This window comes from Curcuma longa, chromosome 9, assembly GCF_044706935.1.
Source record: "Curcuma longa cultivar G26 ecotype Majalengka, Jawa Barat chromosome 9, ITB_CL_G26_1.1, whole genome shotgun sequence".
Classification (NCBI taxonomy): Eukaryota; Viridiplantae; Streptophyta; class Magnoliopsida; order Zingiberales; family Zingiberaceae; genus Curcuma; species Curcuma longa.
Genome location: NC_133869.1, coordinates 10,093,039 through 10,112,143, shown reverse-complemented (window position 1 = coordinate 10,112,143; position 19,105 = coordinate 10,093,039). Strand labels below are relative to the sequence as shown.

Sequence of the window (19,105 nt, the reverse complement as noted above, 5' to 3'; positions counted from 1 at the left end):
TAAATATGCAAAAGCTTCATTTGATACTAAAGCTGCTTCCTTTTATAAATTTTAAAATATAGTGTGTTTTTGGGATAATGAGTCAAAATTGTCACTATGTTATGTATCAATTATTAAAATTTTGAAACTTTAATAAGAAATCAAATGTCCTGGTGCAATCCATCATTTCATGTGGGAAACAAGGCAAAGAACTAGTTGAAATCAAGAGAACTAATTGACAACTAATGTGGCATTTTTATTCTTAAAAATTAAATAAAACTATTTATTAAAATGTAAAAGATAAATGTTTTTCAGAAATAATTTAACTTCTTATTTTATCTTTATAAAGATACACATTAAAAAAAATAATGTATTAGCAATATCACACAATGAATTGGGTTTGTGGTAATGTGTGGTGATAGAATAGATTTTATACCATGTGGATCAACTAGTAATGTACAAACTAATACGAATCATAATAGATATTTACAATGTTTTTTTAATCGATATTAGATATTTAATTTTTTTGATTGATTAATCTTGGGGTCATTTGAGTAAATTGCGAAGGATTTGTAATAGGTGGTCTAGTAGTCTAGTATTTTTATGTCAATTATTCATGTAGGGAAATTCATTTGACAATTCATCCTAATTGAGCATTGTTGTTTGTTTTTTTTTTTAAAAAATGAAATTCACCACTTTAGCACTCCCATATGGTCAATCTATGATCTTCTATGATTTAAATCGAGAAGTTCACAGATGATCACAAAATCGATTGTGTAAGGTCGTTGGCGTAGTCAGATTTCATCTTTAAGAATCATTATCTTAGAGATTAGTTAATCGTCTGAGAAATTGCACGCACTTTCAAATTTATCTTAACGGTCAGTGAAAATTTGTAGTCAGGGCAGATTAATCACCTTAGAATCTAATTGGTTAGAAAACTTATACCTATTTGTCTTTCAAAATGAAAGACTTCATGAAGATCTTTTCCTATTGGACAAGTTGTTTGACCTATCAAGGTTTTCTTCACCAATTTACTTGCAACCCCTCAACAAAGTCCACCTCCATGTTTGACCACGACCTTTGTGATTCTACCATGCAATTGCAATCGACATCGCGTATTTACAAAACCCTAATCAACGTTAAAAACCTAGAAAGTGGGCCCTAGGGTTCCTTGGTCCCCACATGGTCGTGGATTCCTATGCTCCCTCTCTATAAATGCAAAGGCATGGGAGAGGCAGTTTACGAGCAAGAGCGCGAACTTCTGCTTCGTCGTGCGAGGCTCCGTTTCTCGATCAAAACCCTAACTTTTTTCGATCCGATTCGGAGGCGGAGGAGCCGATGGCTCTCCGATTGGCAGCCTGCTTCGGGCTCGCCGCCGCACCGGAGCCACCGTCGACCGGCGCCGGGCCAAGTTTTACGACCTCGATCTACGAGACCCGTCGCGGCCCCGCGGCCCTCACGTGGTCCCGCGCCGCCTCTGGTCTCGCCCTCCGGGCCGAAATTCGCCTCGCCGATGACGAGCACTTTACGTTTTCCTTACGGCCATCGCGCTTTTGGGGGCGGAGGGGATCGCGGCGGTTTCGCGTCGGGGACGACCGCCGCGTTGACTTCTTTTGGGATCTCTCGCGGGCGGTGTTCTCGTCGGGCCGATCGGTCCGCCCCGAGCCAGCCGGTGGGTTCTTCGTCGCTGTCGCGGTCGATGGCGAGATGCTCCTCGTCGCCGGCGACCTCGTCGAGGAGGCGTACAGGAAGACGCGAGCTCGGCGGCCAAAAGCCCCCTTCTTGCTTCCGCCTCTTGCTGCGCGTCGGGAGCAGGCAGCATTAGAGGGCCTCGGCGGCTGGGGCACGTACCACACCGTGGCGCGGTGTGGGGGCCGGGAGAGGGAGATCTCGATCGACTTGGGTGCCAAGGAAGGCGGACGGGATGCTGGGATGTCGGTGGCCGTCGACGGCGAGCAGGTTCTCCAGGTGCGCTGCCTCCAGTGGAAGTTCCGAGGGAGTGAGAGGCTGGAGATCGAGGGCGGCGCGCAGATGCAGGTCTCCTGGGACCTGCACGATTGGCTATTCCAGAGCCAGGCCTCCGCCAGCAGCGACGCGGCGGAGAGGGTGCCGCGCGCCGTGTTCTTGTTCCGATTCGAGGACGACGAGTCGCTGAACAGCTCGGGCAAAGATCTCCCCTTTGATGAGGATAATTCGAGTAAAAGAGCAGATAGAGTGGCAACTCCTCCTGGGCGGCGGCGGCGGCAGCGTAGGAGTCGGCTAGTGGAGACGAGCTCGTGCTCGTCGTCGGCCTCTTCTGCATCCACGGCGAGCAGCTCGACGGTGACGGGGTGGTCGAGTCTCGAGGAGCTGGAATTGCAGAAACCGGAAGGCTTCTCGCTGCTGGTGTACATCTTAAAGAGCTAAGTATCATTTTCCCCTTCCTCACTCTGTTCATGGCTGCTGATGCTTGATCGATTACTGCCATTCTCCTGAAAGTTTTTCTTACTTAAAAATTTATTCTTTTGCAATTCGAATCTCTCTTGAGTTCTAACACCATCATTGGATTCATGAAGACGATACTGTTCGTCAAAGGCAAAGTTTCAATGAGGAGAGTCCACTGCTCCTCTCAGTCAAAGTTCAAAACAATACACACGTTAAGAGTTGGACGAGCTGTGTGAAACTTTAATGGTGGCCTTTGGCATTTAGCTCTGGAAGTCATAGTTGAATTATAGCCTTCTTGTTTCTTTAGGAAGATGCAGAGGGAAAGTCATTGAATCTTGCGTTCCCACTCATTTAATATTACACGGACATTGAACTCATTCTTACCTTGAAAAAAATGAAATCTGTCATCTCAGCGATCTCATACGATCGATTCTACAATTGATTATGAACTCATGATGAAGAAGAGTATTGCTCAGCTTCGTAGAGATTTAAATCCTTGTCTTTTTTTACAAATTTATTTCGTCATAACCAACTTAATTAGGTTCGAGGGCAATTATTATCTCATATTATATGTTAGAGGTGAGCAAAAATTTTATTAAATCTATATTGATTGAATTTAAAAATTCAATTTGATTTGATTATTTTAATATTTTAGATTTTTTTAAACTTAATTAATTTAATTAATTCAATTCAATTTTGATTTTAAAAATTTTTAATCTATTAAATTAAATTAATTAAACTAAAAATAATAATCAATAAATCTTGTAAACTTAAAAAGTTCTAATTAATCTATAAATCTCTCATAATTAAAAATTTTAATTATTTCAATTAATTTGATTTTTATCGAATTAATTGATATTTTATCAATTTTATTTGTTCAATTTTTATTTAAAAATTCGATCAGTTCAATTAATTTAAAAAAATTTGATTCGATTCTGTTTCGATTGATTCGGTTCTATTCGATTTGATTTTAATCGAATACTTAATCAATATACGTAGATAAAGATATTATTAATACATCGTGCTCTAACTATTACACTGATCCATAAGTCGTGGCAAATTAGGTTTAGCTCACGACGCTCTTGAGATGCATGAACTCTTTGTCAAGCGATTGACTCACTTGTGAGCAAGCCACTAGCTCGCTGCCAAGTGCTTGGCTTGACTTGAGTTCGTGGTTAGACTCACGAATAACCATTGAACCAATTTAAAACAAGGAATAAACAGCATTCCTTCAATCCCTGTGGGGCCCATCCATTTCCACGTCTTTGATAGGGTTAATTTTATGAGTATATTATTATTAATTCCTATAAAAGAATTTTTTTTTAAAAAAAGGAAAGAATAAAAAATCAACATCTCGTCTCCATAAGTGGCAGGGCCATCGAGATCGAGATCCCTCTCCAAGTCCACATCCACAAGAGAGATCGAGGAAGGCGAAGGCGAAGAAGAAGATCGAGATCGAGGCGATGGCAGGTTGCTGCTGCAGGTTCCTGGAGATCCTCTGCGCCATCCTCCTCCCCCCTCTCGGCGTCTGCTTCCGTCATGGCTGCTGCAGCGTACGCCCCTCTTCCTCCTCCTCCTCCTCCTCCTCCGCTTCTTCTTCATCTGATCCGATTGGTGGTTTAATTTGCAGCTAGAGTTTTGGATCTGCGTGGTGCTGACCATCCTCGGCTACATCCCGGGCATCATCTACGCCGTCTACGTCATCCTCTGCGTCTCTCCGCCGGCGGACTACTTCCTTCTCGTTTAGGCCTCGACGCCAAGCATCAAACTCCATCGCCTTGATTCCCTGTTTCCTGTCGCATATATTTCTCATGATTTCTTCTCTTGTGGACCGGTCGATGCTGTACACTTGTAATTCTCATTGTTGAAATCACCATTTACTCCCTTTTATAGCCGTAGGATCAACGTGAGATTGATCGTAGTCGTTGGATCGCAGACCATCGCGATTATAAAGCTCTAGAATTTTGAATTATTTTAAATTAAAATTAATATATTTTTAAAAATTAAATTATGATAATATAAATTGTCTTCTCTTTTGCTTTTGTTCTGCTACTCCTTAAGAGTATACAGCTCTATCGTGATCCCAGAAGCATCCAGTTAAAAAATGCCACGCGTCCCCGCGCATACCTGAACATGACCTTAGTTCGTCGACTTATATTAAACCGAGAAAAGGGAAGAAACCGTCGCCGGAAGCGAAGGGAAAAAAACTCACCGATGGCGACCGGCTGTGGCTCCCTCTCCGGCGCGCCGCCGTCGGCTCCGGGGAAGCTCCTCGTTTCTCCTATGCGCTTATGTTTTCATGGTATCTCATCTTCCTCCGCTACTCCCTCTTCTGGAGGCTCCCGAAAGGTCCCGGGTTTTCTAGCGAGGGCGTCCCTGGTCGATTCCTCCGAGAGTTCATACGGATTCGCGAAGCGAATGGAGCTTGCCTGGCTCATCTCTAAGGTAATCATTTGACCGCTTTTCTCCTTTGCCGGATGATGTTATTGTCCTTTTCCGATGCTAGGGTTTTGTAGAGTACCGTCTTTCTTTGGTGAAGGCCAGAATTTCACCCCTTAATATTGGTTCGATAATGGCGTCCATATTTTCTTAGCTTAGTTATTGGCTACCCCAGTCGGATCTTATTCTTCTGTTATCTCAGTCAAAATTCTTTGTATCATCAATTTGGGCGTTGAAGCCCATAGTGCTTGGATAAATGGTAATGTATCACTATCCATCATCGACCTTTTTTGTCCTAATTATTAGGGGTCATCAATTAGCATAATATCATCTAAATAATATACATGAAGGAGTTTAATCTTTAAATATGGTTTGTAATTTCATCATATACTGATGTAAAAAGATAGACTTAGAGTTGCTCATCAATGTAAATATGCAATCAAATGATTTGTTATACTACAACAATTTTAACATTATTGAATTATCATATTCGTATAAATATAATGACTAGATGTTGCTTACTCTTTTAAAGCATACCACAATAACACAGCTTTATCATAAGTGTTTTTAAAGTCAATAAAATTATATGTAAATTTAATTTTTTTCATTAATTGTCTTATTAAATAATACTTTTCAATGTTGTGTGGAGCAATATTGTTGACCAAGATTTGCTCATATTTTGAAAGCTTTAATCACTTCGTGAATAAAGATACATATGATCAATCATTTCATAGTAGGACCTTAAAAGTGTTAGTGTATCTTTCGCTTTGGAATTTGAATTTGTCAGAACACTTTGGGAAACATTTCAATGGGGAACTGCAGGACATGTCTTGATGATTAACCTAATGTTTCTGCTTGGTTTGTGCCTATAGATTAATTAGAGACCACTGGAAGTCTGAAACTCTGTATTACTGTTGGTATGTTATTTTTTTGCGTTATTGAAGGTAATGAAATTCTTAGGAAGATTGTGGTGGCTACTTCAGATTGTGGCTTATGAGTTCCACTTCCATCCATGTTTCATGTTGTTATAAGATTGCTGAATGTTCTGTATATCTTATGTTCCCTCACCTGAAGCAGCAACCAAAGCCAATAGCATGCTCTACTTGTGAATCAAATGGCTATGTTGAATGCAAGTGGTGTGCCGGCACCGGCTTCTTCATCCTCAGCAATCAAATGCTTTGCCAAGTGCCATCTAGAAATACTGCCTGTGTTATATGCACAGGAAAGGTACTCTACTCTATGAACTTTGAACCTCGACTTTTATATCGCAACTCATTTGGTTTTCCTCCAGGGTTCTGCTGCTTGTCGCGACTGCAAAGGCACAGGCTTCCGTGCAAAGTGGCTGGAAGATCCTCCACCTCCCAAATGAAGTCCCTTTTTTCTGCTGTATAATGTGTTGGAAACACCATGATTCAGATTATTTTGCAGGATAAAACTGCATTTTTAAACCTTTACTGCAACTGTAAGAGTCTCCAATCTGTACTATATTCCCCCATAAATTAGTTGAATGTTGAAACTTGGAGCTATTTTCAATTTCTTCAGAATGATAGAAATGAATGATCCAATTTACATATAATTGTATACATAATGTTTCCCATGTATAAGCTTAATTGTTAGTAAACAAGCTAAGCAAGTTGACCCTGGCAAGTTGTGGTTCCATGAAGCTAGTTTTGTAGTCAAATTCTCAACTTTCAGAACATTTTCAGTTTTGTAGCCTAATATTTATAGGGCTAGAAAGTTTCAAATTGTTTGCTAGATCATCCATACAAATCCACCTCCCTTAAAGTAGTCTCATTAATATGTTCACAAGCTTTGCCTACTTGCCTCCTTTCACAATCTAGTGGCCAACTCTATATAATAACATTTCATGCTTGCCTTCACTTCAATCAACTTCAGAGTCCAGAATGAAGGAGATAGAGCAAGAGAAAAGGTATGCACTGCTCTTGGCCTGCAAGGACTCGGACTACATTAAGAAGCGGTACAATGGCTACTTCAACATATTTGTTGAAGCCTTCCGGACGAAGAAGAGAGGTGGGGTGTTCAGGGTGGTGGAGGGGGAGCTCCCGGATATGGAAGACCTGCACAAGTACGAAGGGTTCGTTGTGAGTGGTAGCCCCCATGATGCCTACAGCAATGATTTGTGGATTCTGAGGCTGTGCTTACTGATCCAGACGCTCGATGTCATGCACAAGAGAGTTTTGGGAATCTGCTTCGGCTATCAGGTAATATAATTCACTCGAGGAACTGGTTTGAACATGGAGTTTGACATGATGCTTTCTCAATTTCATTTCTTTTTCTTGTAGGTGTTGTGTAGAGCACTTGGTGGAGAAGTGGGGAAGGCTTGTGGCGGATGGGACATTGGAATCAGGAAGGTGATCATGGAGGATGAGTTGAGGCATATTAAGTTCTTGGAGAGACTGGAAGTCGTTCCGAAATGTGTTTCGATCATCGAATGCCACCGAGATGAGGTATACTGAGTGTTGATTGAAGCTTATCCACGAATACAATTTTTATGATACTAGTTATGAGTTAACATGAAAATTATAAGCAGGTGTGGCAAGTTCCGACCAGAGCAGAAGTGATGACCTCATCCGAGAAGACTGGAATCGAGATGTTCTGCATAGGAGATCGATCACATATTGGGTATTCAAGGTCACCCTGAATACAATAAAGACATATTACAGTCTCATAGATCGTCTCCTCGCCAATGAATCCATCTGTGTAAGCTCGAAGCAACAAGAATTTTTGTTCTCACGATCTCAGTGTGAATTGTTTGTGTTGATAATTTTAATTTTATTATTTTATTGTTTGTAGAATTATTTTGCTGATGATGCAGAGGCATGCTTGGAGGGTGAATAAAGATTGATTTTGAATTAGGAAAAGTTGAAAAGTAACAGGACTTCAAAGTAAGTACAAGAACTGTATTCATGAGAAATCTTTGTAATTGTTATTTTGAATAATACATTTTGATCCAATGTGCAAAAGCTTCTACAAACAACACCTCAAAAACTTCATCAGTATGATTGAGAAAAAAAAACAAAAAAAAAAAATCTCAGATAATGCATCATCCTTAGTTTTCAGGGTGGCTCAGAAACTCTGCTTCTGTTAACTTCAACATCTTCATCTACTGAAAAACAGAGTGTTCCTGTTAAATTGTCTTTGTTGTCCTAAATTCATAGATGTTATCAATGATTTTCTTCAGGCTCAGCGGGATGTGGCCTTGCTTCATGCATCGGGCTGCCAAACTCCGACGAAGAGCTTCCTCTGAATGCATCATCGGAGATGCTCGTTCGGCTCTCCTGGTTGCCGGAACTCGGCGAAGAACTTGGACTTGCATCTGCTGTGGCTGCTCCGATCTCCATCCGCTTGCCATTCCTCGGTGCACCCGGAGGATCGCCATTGCCCTTACCATCGAAGAGCCGAGCAATGGAGAGGAGCCTCCTCCCGAAGGACCTCCCCGACACGACGCCGGTAAGAGAGAGCCGGTCACGGTAAACTGAGCGTAATGAGTAGAAAAGGCAGCAGAGCACCGAGACAGCTCCGGTGATGAGGAAGACGCCCCAGAAGCTTTTCAAGTCGAGGCTGCGGGTGTTCGAGGAGAGAACGCTGCCCTGGTTCGGGCAGCTCGTCTGATCGCCGAACCATTTTCTCTCAATTTCATTCATCTCCGCGCCCTCGGTCAGGTTCAGTATCGCCCTCGACAGGTCGGCGACCAACGGAGATCCTTGCCGGAAAACCTGCAAAGCACCACAGAGCACGCTCATCAGCAGCAGTTCCCCGAGTTTGTATCTTCCACGTCTAACAGATCGGCTTACGAATCCAAATCCGCTGGTCTTGTAGATCTGCTTCGCCATGGAATAGTTGTCACAGTAGTCCTTCAGGAACACTCTCAGGTACGGGATCTCGTCGACAATGGCGGCCACGCTGCCTTCTGCCAGAGCTTCGTTGTACTTCTGAGGCGACCCGAACGGCCTCAATCTCGTCTCCTGGAAACCGAGATCCAGCAGCAGCCCCCTCGTGAAGGAGTTGTTGAGGTACCCGATGTTCAGCCCTGTCTTGTTGAGCTCCTCGAAGGAGCTCAGAGTCGGATTAAGCTTCTGCACCGTGAGCATGGACGTCAGGCTCGCCGTGTAACTGGACTGCAGGATCAGCACCACGAAGACCCAGATGATCACTACCATCCTCGACAGGTTGCTCGCCAAGTTCTCCCCTGCGCCGATCGGCAGGGCTTACAGAAATGCCGAATTGACTGTCATCCGAAGACGAGAGTTTAGAGTTTCAGTCGCTTACTGTGGGCGAAGACGAGTGTGGAGAAGGCGAAGTAGAAGGTGGTGCCCATCTGTTGGCCGGCGGTGCCCTGGAACTCCGCGTTTATCCGGTGCTCCAAGATCCAGACGACGGCGCCGGTGAAGATGAAGAAGGCCACGCTTGCCAGCCACAGGTCGGCCGTGAGCGGCTTGTGGAAGATCCACGCGTTGCTGCTGTGGCCGTCGCGGAGAGGGACGACCATGGACACGCCGGAGACCGTGAAAGGAAGGGTGAAGTCGACGATCAGCGACCGGTTTGCGGTTATGGAGACGTCACCCACCACTGCGTCATATACCTACAAAGAAAATATTTATTTTTATTAAAATTAAAATAAATAAATAAAGAAGAAGAAGAAGAAGAAAGTAGAAGAGACCTGGTCGGCGACCAGCTTGACGAGTGCGTTGTAGTCGCCGCCGCCGGATCCGTTGGCGTTCCGGTAAGGTATGTACTCGAAGGGAAGCGCGTAAGGGAGTCGCCGCACCGCCGCCTCGAAGACGTCGATCACGAACCCGCTCGCCCGCGTCTGGTTCGTCGCCGGGTCGTACTTCATGCTCACGAACGACTGGAACTGCAGCGTCTGGTTCACCGATCCCGGCACCACCACCCGCAGTCGCCGCCCGCCCGTGGGCGTCTCCCAGCCACGGGGCACTGACGTCGAGTACCCAGGCCATATCACCGGACGCAGCTTATTCCCGGTGGTCGAGTTCAGATCGCTGCTCAGCCCCTGCTTCTCTGTCCAGAAGCCGATCTCCCTCACGCTCCCCTGTCCATGTTCACGATCTGGTACGCCGCCACGGCGAGCTCCCCGTCACGGAGCCGGAAGCTTCCGCCGAGGCCCTCGAACTCCGCCGTCCTGATGAAGTTTAACAACTCGGGGCCGGTGCTTGAGATGACCATCCTGGAGAAGTCCGTGCTCGTCGGGGTGGCTTTCTGCCTGGGGAAATCGTGGCTTGCGGCGGCGGCGGGGCCAAGGCGATTGGCGGCGGCGGCGACAGCCCACACAGCGTCGTAGGCCCAAATTCCGAAGTTGTCGAGCTCTGTGATGTCGGATTCATGGTTCTCCCTCAGGAACTCCCTCCTCCACCGCCGATTAAATCGCCGGAGGCCGGGGGACCATGCCACGTATGGCTTCACCCCGATCACGCCCTGCAAGGACTCGGCGAGGAAGGGATGCGAGTCGACGATGGTGGCGAACTGGCTGGTGAGCCCTTCGGTGACGATCCACACGGAGCCCTTCGCCATCATCTCCGCCTGCTGGACTAGAGGGAAGAGGCGGCCAGCGAGCTGCGCAGTGACGTGCGCCACGAAGACTCGCGTCTGGAGCGTCTTGAGATGATAAAGCTTGGTGGAGATCCTATCGTCGGAGTCGGTGGGAGAGACGGCGCAGCGGTAGGGGACGGCGGCGCCGACCGCATCGAGGGCGTCGGCGAGGACGGGGATGAGGGCGGTGCCGTAGTCGGAGTCCTCGTAGACGGGGACGACGTTGGTCCAGGCGAAGGCCTGGACGACGGCGGCGATGGCGGCGACCTGGGCGGCGTCGGAGGCGGCGGCGCGGACGAAGAAGGGGGTGCGGGAGGGGGACACCGCGGGGCTGGTGGCGGAAAACGACACGACGGGGACGTTAGCGTGTTCGCCGAGGTCGGCGACAAACGGGGCCTCGACGGAGGTCTGCGGTCCCAGGATGGCGTGTACCTCCTCATTGACCAGTAAATCCATGGCTGCAGTTAAAGACTTTGTCGGCAATCAAAGCGAAGACTTGACTAGATCGGGGAAAGCCACGGCGAAGAATAGTCGTACCTGCGGCGGCGGCGTCGACGACGTCGCGGTGGGAGTCGCGAGGGAGGAGGCGGATGCGGGCGGAGGAAGCAGGGTTGGCGGCGTAGAAGTCGTCGAGTGCCATACCGGCGACTGTGCGGCAAACTTTCCCGACGGTGGAATTCATATCGAGGATGAGACCGACCTTGAACTCCGACGGCCCGTCGGCGGCGGAGAGGAAGCGGAGGAGGAAGGAGAAGAGGAGGAAGCAGGCGAGGCAGCGATAAGACAGTGCTGGAGTTCTCATGACGAAGGGACAGTTGCGATTGGAAGATGTTTGACACGATCTTCTCTTATCCTCCTATAGATTAAGGAGAAGTTTGACTCATGGAGTGAGTCAACGAGGGTAGGAGACGGATAAGTTGTGTATGTTCATTATAATTTTTTATATTTTAATTTGATAGGTAAGAAAGAGAAAAGAAATTTTAAAAATATTTTATTTATAATTTTATATTAATTTATCTATTTAGAGATTTTATAGTTACGCCATCACTCCTAACTAATTCTCATCATAGAATATTCAATCGCTTGTGTTCTACGATGTTGTTGTCAATTTTTATTGTAAATATTTTCATTTTTTATGTAAGAGCATTCACAATGCAAAGGGGTCCACTACCACATATTTTCCACCTCATTAAAATGCATGGGGTCCACTGCCACATACTCATTATAACATCATACCTTTTTCATCCACATTCCTATCAACGTTAATACTCATTATTTATGGATCCCACCATCCACTCATTATTTATAATTTTTTAATAAAAATTATAATTAACTATTAAAAAATAGCCATTAAAAAATTAACCATTTTATTTAATTTTTAATTTTAAAATTTATAATTTTTTAATAAAAATTAAAACTAACCGTTAATAGTCGTTAAAACTAACCGTTTATTAAATACATTTAAATAAATAAAAAAAATAAAAAAGGAAAAAAAAAGCATACAGGGTGGGCCAGACTGGCCCACCCCGCAGTCGTTTAACGCGTTCAAAGAATTGAACGCGTTAAACGGCATTAACGCCCCACAGCAAACACCCCACATTGTTGTGGGGCGTTATAATGGGGCATTTGAATGCGCGATGAACGCGCGTTGCAGATGCCCTAAAAGGTGGAATCCGTCACTCTAGCGTTTTCACATGATCGATCCCATAAGTATTTGTATGGAGGTAAATCAAGAAACTACAATTGATCACGATGAATAAAGATATTGTCTCGATTTTACTGAGCTTCGAATCCTTTTTTTTTTATACAACTTTGCTCTATCATAACCAACTCAACTATGTCTCAGAGACATATTATAAATCTTTTCAAGTATAATACTTAAGAGGATAGAGATATTTAATTTTAATTATCTTCTTCTTCAAGGAAAGATATTTATCTAAAGAACATGTATTATTTATTTTAGGATTTTTCATATCCTCATTTTTACATGATAGAATGTTATAGTTTTTTATTCGTCTTCTACATATGCGTTGTATTTTTTTTAAAATAAAAATATTTTTATAATTTTATATATTTAATTTTTATTTTTTTCAAAAAAAATAATATATATTGCGTTAATGAATTTTTCATTTTATCAAATAAATATTTATTTTATTTTATTTCGTTAATGAATCTTTCCGCATCCCATTCGACCATAAAGATTCCACGCTACCAAACTATTTTTTTGTTTGTATGTGCGAATATTCCACACGACTTAACGGCGGTGGCGAAGGGGAATCCAGTGCGCCGTCAGTTGAACTTGACACAGTCCAACATCAAACTACAAACCTAGGTCAACTACCATTCACGTGTTGAATTCAGTCTGAATACGAATGACGAAGCTTGCGAGACAATAAAAGAGAATGAGGATCCCACAGCTGACCAATGATGTAAGGTTTACCTTTTTTTTTTTATCGAACTTGAAGTTGAGCTTGAGGTTGGAAGCACAAACTTTGCAAAGGCTATGAGGGAGTTCTACTTGAGATGGGTATGGAGTCGAGTCAGGGTTACAATGAGGCGTTCGCCGCCTTTTGATTCATACAAGTAAGAACCATGTCCTACAGGGATCATGCCTAAGTTATGCTCGAAGTGATTGGGGGCGCCGAGCCAAGGTATTCGAATCACCTAGTCTAGGTGTCGAGTCGTGATATTCGGGCATCTGGACCAAAAGAATAGACCAACCAGACCCAATGCGGTCTATTTCAATACCACCCTAAAAGATTATTGTTCTTTGTTGTTACAATGAAGATGAACACTTTGATTAAGTGAGAAAGAAGAATTATAAAACAAAACCATATCAATCTTTGTAATCACCAAACACTTCTCTTTTTTTTCTTCTTACATTTATGATTTGATTCTTTCTTGAAAACAATATTACCAATTCATCTCGATCTTTTTGTTGAGGGAGAAAAATATGAACTCGAACCTGGCTCAAGATATGGAAGCTAACATGTTGTATGCTGGGAAATCCTTTACCTTGGCAATGTCCTCCAATGCAAGCTCTCGTTCCAACTGAGTTCTGGTGGATTTCAGTACCTCCTGGACCAAAACAAAACATGGAAACCCCCGAGTCATTTGTCATTGCATAGGTCGATCAGTGATGCGAGTACGAAGATGCAACGATAGGTGTTGTTACATTAAACTCCATGTAAGAGGCGCGGCGTGCCAGCCACTGAGCATCCAACATTCGGAAAGCCAAACAGTATAGATGATCGAATGCTTCTGCGTCGAATTCTAGTAGTTGCAGGAATCGAACTCTTGCTTTTGATGATGGCAACTCTGGAACAAAATGCACATGTGTATCTTTAGCCTTCGGTACCAATATCGATTGAGCCTCCATCCAAATGGAGGTTTATGAATTACCTGATTCGAGATTTAGCATTTTGATCAACATAAACGATATGTTGAGACCGGCCACGGCGAAGGGATACTCCCATGTGGCCCTTTCACCTTCTCTTTTGTGCAACAAAGTTTGGAAAGCATTCTGTAACATTTCATATAAGTAAAAGTGAAGAACATCCAAGGACATATCTCATACAGAAAGGAAGCTAACCGGATAATGTTTGCCAAAAAAGATTAGGTTTTCTAGTGATATATAGCCACCACTCCTGATAAGCAGAGAATTGAGTATCAGTTTATTGTAAAAGGGTAATCGATCGAGTCGGAACAAATATTGGGCTTGGAGCCTACCTAAAATCGGTCGATGGGTCACAACTTTGCCATCCCATTTCCTTCCATGAGTCAGACTTGAGAGGGGGAGTTTCAGAATTAGGATAGGCCAACTGCCAAAGCTGTTTCAAGGCATTCTGCAGCAGAAACTCGTATCAGTTTGGACAGATTCAGATCACAAGAGCATCTAACATGCAATCTCAAAGACACAGGCTGACTAGAGAACTGCAAATGCTCAACAAAGGTCGAGAACAATGAACGAATGAACAAAATCTACATACTTGGTGGTCCAAACAAGAAGCGTCGAATCGAACATTTAGCCTTCTCTTAAGGCTTCTCAACCGTTCTGCCTGAAAGTAGTTTACAAAAACATAACTTGGAGCTACACAAATGAACTAGGCACTCTTTCTCTTCGACTGAAATTAACTCAATGGTACACAAAACAAAGATACTTTCTCTTTTGCTATCAAACATCTATCGGCTATTGTCGAAATATTGTGATGATAATTATGTGAAAATGCATACAAGAAATAACTCTAATTTACCTGCAAGGGACTGAGATCACATGTAGTAACAGAGGAAGCGGGCAATAACTTTCCTAGAACTGATCCAGTATTTGCTGCAAATGAAAGAACAAATTGCGGCATAAATTGCACATTAAAGGAGACATAGTGAAAGATAATTAATAGCTTAATCCATGAGGAGATTGAAGGACAATACCTATCCTATGAGACCACTGTGCACTCAAATTGGACAAAACACATGTCCAGTGAATGTTTACTTCCTTCCTTTTGATATCCAAACAATCTTTGTTTCTATCGCTGCATCCCTTTGAAGAATAAACAACTGGTTAAGCATGAAATAGAATGGCATGAGTCTGCTTTGGACAACTTGTTCAATCTCTTAGAAGAATGCACAACCGTTGCCTTGTGATAGCCAAAATCAATGTAATCTTCGAGGAGTGCTTCGCAGTTGCCGGAAGGTTTCGGTGGATCCAAATCCTCATTGCGCCTCCCATCAGCATCTCCGGGATGAAGCTTCCTTCTAATGGTTTTTAGCGCCATGGTAACTATTTGGGGATTTTTCACCTGCCTGTAAAATGCGATTAGAGAATCTCAAATTGCACCAAAACGAAATTTGGGGCCAAAGTAACCCAAATCTGCCCTAAAAATCGCCCTTTGATTTTTCGCCCGAAATCAAATACAACTTTTACAGAATCAATCCAAAAATCTATGTCTGAGAACTACCCACATTAACCCTAAAAACAACAAATCTAAACGCGAATCCTGCTCCAACAAAATGCTACTTAAATCGAAAAAACAAACAATGAAATTTGGCCGCATTACGATCGACGCAAAAGAAAAACGTACGCGGGAAAGAAACTTACCAAAGGCGCTTCAATGCGATCCGATCGAAAGGAAGAAGACAAGATGAAGAAGAATCCCTTCGATTGCTCTAAGATCTAACGTGGGAGCTCGTCGATGATCCATGGAAGAACATCGAAGCGTGCGTAGGGCGAGGGACGTCGAGGCATTCAACGCCGTTGAAAGAAACGTCCTCCGCCTTTTATATCTACCAACCCTGTCGTGGGCTCGTTCTAATCCTTATCTATACTCCGTTCTTTTTCACCCATGGCACTATTGGCTAACAAAGTGGGGACCACCATCGGTGAAGATCATTCCGAGCTGGGTAAGTTATAAATAAATCATAACAGGTAAAATGGGGTGTTTTGTTTTATTTTATTTTGTGAAAATAAAAAACTTAATATTTTAAAATATAGAGGAAAATAAGTGTTGAATAAATATTTTAAATATAATAAATAAATTTATTATGAAACGTGTATTTTTTTGTGGTTTATTTAGAATGACTAAAACTTCTTTTATTCATTTTTTATAAAAGCATTTGCTATAATTAAAAAGTGTTAATATTATGAGATGGTTTTACATGAACTAGATCGATGTTAAGTTCACTCGAGCTAACGAGATGAAATTGTATTTTGCGAATGGTGTAGGTGATGCTCCGGTCCATCTTCGTTTAGTTGAGTTAGCTAGGGTGAGACTTTGCTTGGCTCGTGCTCACTTAAAGCTCGAGCTAGTCTAGATAATGAAAGACTTTTACATGTCTGTAGATGTTAGATTTAAAAGTGTGCCGGCTCCTTGCCGATGATAATCACGCCACTAGACAGGGTAATGCCGCGTCAACCTGTAGTTCCCTGTCGATAATAAGGACCTGAAGAGACAGACACTGAACGCACGGATTAGCAGGGCGCCGGGGGATCCCGGCGTAGCCACTCCGACGCTCAAGTCAGAAAGAGAGAAAAAATAAAGTAATGGAACGTGTAGAGAGAGTTCAAGATGGTTTATTGTCATACCTGAGAGGTTTATATAGAGGTGGCGGGGGCGGCATCTTCGGATCTCTTTGCTTGCGATTGGTTGTGAAAGCGAGATTGCCGGATTGATTTTGTGACAAATTCCGAACATCTGATGGTTTAGCAACATAGGTTATCTACTCTGGGCGGCTGAGATCGTGCGGGACCAGGTGGAAGGACTTGGTCTATATCCTAACCCTTGAAGATAAGTTGCTAAACTTGACGAAAAGGTCTGCGTGACGATCTGTTGTCTATATCCTAACCCTTGAAGATAAGTTGCTAAACTTGACGAAAAGGTCTGCGTGACGATCTGTTGCCATCTGTCCAATGACGTGGGGTCGATAAGAGATGTTCTGTATGTGTGGTCGGGATGTGCAGGTATACAATAAGCTTAGGTGATTCGATGAGCTGAGCTAGATATGCCCCGAGCTCTTTATGTATGACATAGCTGAAGGAAGTGAGGCCGGGACCATGTCATGACGTCGGCATGTGATGTGAGGACCAGGTCATGAGGTCGGCCTGCGATGCCAGGACCAGGTCATAAGGTCGGCATGTTATGTCAGGACCAGGTCATAAGGTCGGCATGTTATGCCAGGACCAGGTCATGAGGTCGGCATGTGATGTCAGGACCAGGTCATGAGGTCGGTATATGAAATCAATTTGGCACTATTACGATCGTATGAGGTGGGACTATATAAACACCGAGATTAAGACGAGATCGGTCCATATCTTAACTTCGAATCCTGTACCGACCTCTAGGTGAGGTTGGTGATGGATTATTATGCAAGACCGAGCTTGGTAGGTGAAGAGGTTGAAGGGATCTGACCTCCTAGTGAGGTCGACAGTAGACTGAAACTTCGAGGAGGTCCTCTTAAGTGTCCAAGTGTGTGCTAACCTTTTAATGAGGTCGGCGATTCAATGGGTTGACTGTTAGCTTGGGGCACTAATATTGAACCCACGAGCAAGGGCGGAGCCACGTTTTACTTTACCCGGGCTATAGCCCGGGTGCTCCACGGCGAAACAGTTTAAATTTACATAAGAATTTTTTTTAAAAAGAAAATAGAAGAGCTAGCCCGGGTAAAATAACTCAGAGCTCGTCGGCATTAGGGCTGTAAACGAGTCGAGCCGAGCTCGAGCCAGCCTTGGCTCGAGCTCGGCTCGACTCGTTTTATGCTAGCTCGGCTCGAGCTCGAGCTCGATCGAGCTTGTAAATTTGAGCTCGAACTCGGCTCGATCATTTAATCCAAGGCTCGAGCTCGACTCGAAAAGCTCGAATTAAAAGCAAGCTTTCGAGCTCGAGCTCGAGCTCGAGCCAATCATAACTTGAGCTTAATACTTATCATTAATTACTTAATGACCTAAATTAATCAATATTCACATGAATAGATAAAAATATATTATACATATATAGTTGCGCTCAAAAAAGCTCGACGAGCCATCGAGCCAGTATTAAAGGAGCTCGAGCTCGGCTCGAATATTAAACGAGCCGGCTCGAGCTCGGCTCGAGCTCAGTCAAAATCAAGCTCGAGCTGAGCTTTGACCGAGCGGCTCACGAGCAGCTCATGAGTGGCTTGACTCGTTTGCATCCCTAGTCGGCATAGCCCACCGTCAGAGATCAGCCCGGATAAATCACCCGGGCTGGCTCCGCCATTGCCCACGAGGAGGAGAGATCGGGACCTTTTTGGATGAAGGTTGGGAAGACCTCATATCCGGCACTGAGGAATTTGTTATCCTCTGAGGGAGGCTGACCCCTTTTGCCTTTCTTATTGTCTGAAGATATCGGGATCTCCTTATGTCATTGCCAAGTACCTTCCACGTCACCCTATGTTACTCTCGCCGGATCAAAAAGTAAGTCATATTTGAATTAGATGAGCCAACGTACACTCGATTAGGGTAGCTTAACTCTCAAACTATTTCACACTCAATAATAAAGTCAAATCTAAATTCTTCATAAATATAAAACAAGCAAATATTTAAAAATGCCTTTTTATTAGAAATCAAAAGAGTCTTAGTATATTTTTATTTTCAAAAAATATCTTTATTTTGATATTGTTGTAGTATTTAGTAGATCATAATTATTATAATATAAACACTTCAATTTTAATTGAATTAACAAAAAAAATATGGACACTTCATCACTAATCAATATTAGTGAATATTATATTCTAATAGTTATAAATCACAACTGCCATAACATATATAATTTATTTTAATTAACATTGATCAAAATATTATTTATAACAACTATAAAATCATAATTGTTACATAATTATAACGATCATCTCTTATCAACACTGTCAATATTATCTTTCTTTTTGACGTTGTTGTAACAGTTATGAAATCATAACTACTATAATATAATATAGACATTTAAATTCTAATCAGGTTAATAAAAAAATATGGACACTTCATCTCTAATCAACATTATATTATAATAGTTATGAATCATAACTGTTTGCCACAACATAGATAGTTTGTTTTTAATCAATATTGGTTAATATTATATTATAACAGCTACAGTTAATTATCAATCATCAAAATAAATTCATGAAAACTCTCGTGTCATGCACTTGGTGTCGGCCGTTCACTATCCATAATCTCACTCTAGGTAAATAATGC

General features: G+C 43.0%; 4 protein-coding genes and 2 pseudogenes across 4 annotated transcripts; 4 read left to right on the top strand and 2 right to left on the bottom strand.

Moving 5' to 3' along the window:
* Positions 1-1,235: 1,235 nt before the first annotated feature.
* On the top strand, positions 1,236-2,764 carry LOC141835213 (uncharacterized). The gene has a single exon (XM_074722643.1). The coding sequence runs from the start codon at positions 1,318-1,320 to the stop codon at positions 2,383-2,385; it is 1,068 nt and encodes a 355-aa protein (XP_074578744.1). The 5' UTR covers positions 1,236-1,317; the 3' UTR covers positions 2,386-2,764.
* Positions 2,765-3,798: 1,034 nt separating this feature from the next.
* On the top strand, positions 3,799-4,331 carry LOC141834360 (hydrophobic protein RCI2A-like). The gene is made up of 2 exons (XM_074721723.1): positions 3,799-3,956; positions 4,034-4,331. The coding sequence occupies exons 1-2, from the start codon at positions 3,867-3,869 to the stop codon at positions 4,148-4,150; spliced, it is 207 nt and encodes a 68-aa protein (XP_074577824.1). The 5' UTR covers positions 3,799-3,866; the 3' UTR covers positions 4,151-4,331.
* Positions 4,332-4,589: 258 nt separating this feature from the next.
* LOC141834359 (uncharacterized) lies at positions 4,590-6,363 on the top strand. Its single transcript, XM_074721722.1, has 3 exons — positions 4,590-4,848; positions 5,920-6,069; positions 6,134-6,363. Exons 1-3 carry the CDS (start codon positions 4,618-4,620, stop codon positions 6,209-6,211), a joined length of 459 nt encoding a protein of 152 aa, XP_074577823.1. The 5' UTR covers positions 4,590-4,617; the 3' UTR covers positions 6,212-6,363.
* A 152-nt stretch (positions 6,364-6,515) lies between these two features.
* Positions 6,516-7,742, top strand: LOC141834529 (gamma-glutamyl peptidase 3-like; annotated as a pseudogene).
* Positions 7,743-7,766: 24 nt separating this feature from the next.
* LOC141834356 (glutamate receptor 2.8-like) lies at positions 7,767-11,212 on the bottom strand (annotated as a pseudogene).
* A 2,012-nt stretch (positions 11,213-13,224) lies between these two features.
* LOC141834357 (uncharacterized) lies at positions 13,225-15,623 on the bottom strand. Its single transcript, XM_074721721.1, has 10 exons — positions 15,506-15,623; positions 15,039-15,210; positions 14,839-14,947; positions 14,664-14,737; positions 14,400-14,468; positions 14,140-14,255; positions 14,003-14,057; positions 13,813-13,933; positions 13,586-13,728; positions 13,225-13,488 (listed from the first exon to the last, which is right to left on the bottom strand). Exons 2-10 carry the CDS (start codon positions 15,180-15,182, stop codon positions 13,381-13,383), a joined length of 939 nt encoding a protein of 312 aa, XP_074577822.1. The 5' UTR covers positions 15,183-15,210; positions 15,506-15,623; the 3' UTR covers positions 13,225-13,380.
* Positions 15,624-19,105: the final 3,482 nt, after the last annotated feature.

What these genes read in the sequence shown, in the direction of transcription:
- LOC141834360 (XM_074721723.1), top strand. Translation starts at nt 3,867, where the DNA reads ATGGCAGGTTGCTGCTGCAGGTTCCTGGAGATCCTCTGCGCCATCCTC. An exon ending in TCCGTCATGGCTGCTGCAGC is followed by an intron (nt 3,957 to 4,033) that starts GTACGCCCCTCT and finishes TTTAATTTGCAG; the next exon opens with CTAGAGTTTTGGATCTGCGT.
- LOC141834359 (XM_074721722.1), top strand. Translation starts at nt 4,618, where the DNA reads ATGGCGACCGGCTGTGGCTCCCTCTCCGGCGCGCCGCCGTCGGCTCCG. An exon ending in TTGCCTGGCTCATCTCTAAG is followed by an intron (nt 4,849 to 5,919) that starts GTAATCATTTGA and finishes CACCTGAAGCAG; the next exon opens with CAACCAAAGCCAATAGCATG. An exon ending in GTGTTATATGCACAGGAAAG is followed by an intron (nt 6,070 to 6,133) that starts GTACTCTACTCT and finishes GTTTTCCTCCAG; the next exon opens with GGTTCTGCTGCTTGTCGCGA.
- LOC141834357 (XM_074721721.1), bottom strand. Translation starts at nt 15,182, where the DNA reads ATGGCGCTAAAAACCATTAGAAGGAAGCTTCATCCCGGAGATGCTGAT. An exon ending in GTGATCTCAGTCCCTTGCAG is followed by an intron (nt 14,469 to 14,663) that starts GTAAATTAGAGT and finishes AACTACTTTCAG; the next exon opens with GCAGAACGGTTGAGAAGCCT. An exon ending in AATGCTAAATCTCGAATCAG is followed by an intron (nt 13,729 to 13,812) that starts GTAATTCATAAA and finishes ATTTTGTTCCAG; the next exon opens with AGTTGCCATCATCAAAAGCA.
- LOC141835213 (XM_074722643.1), top strand. Translation starts at nt 1,318, where the DNA reads ATGGCTCTCCGATTGGCAGCCTGCTTCGGGCTCGCCGCCGCACCGGAG.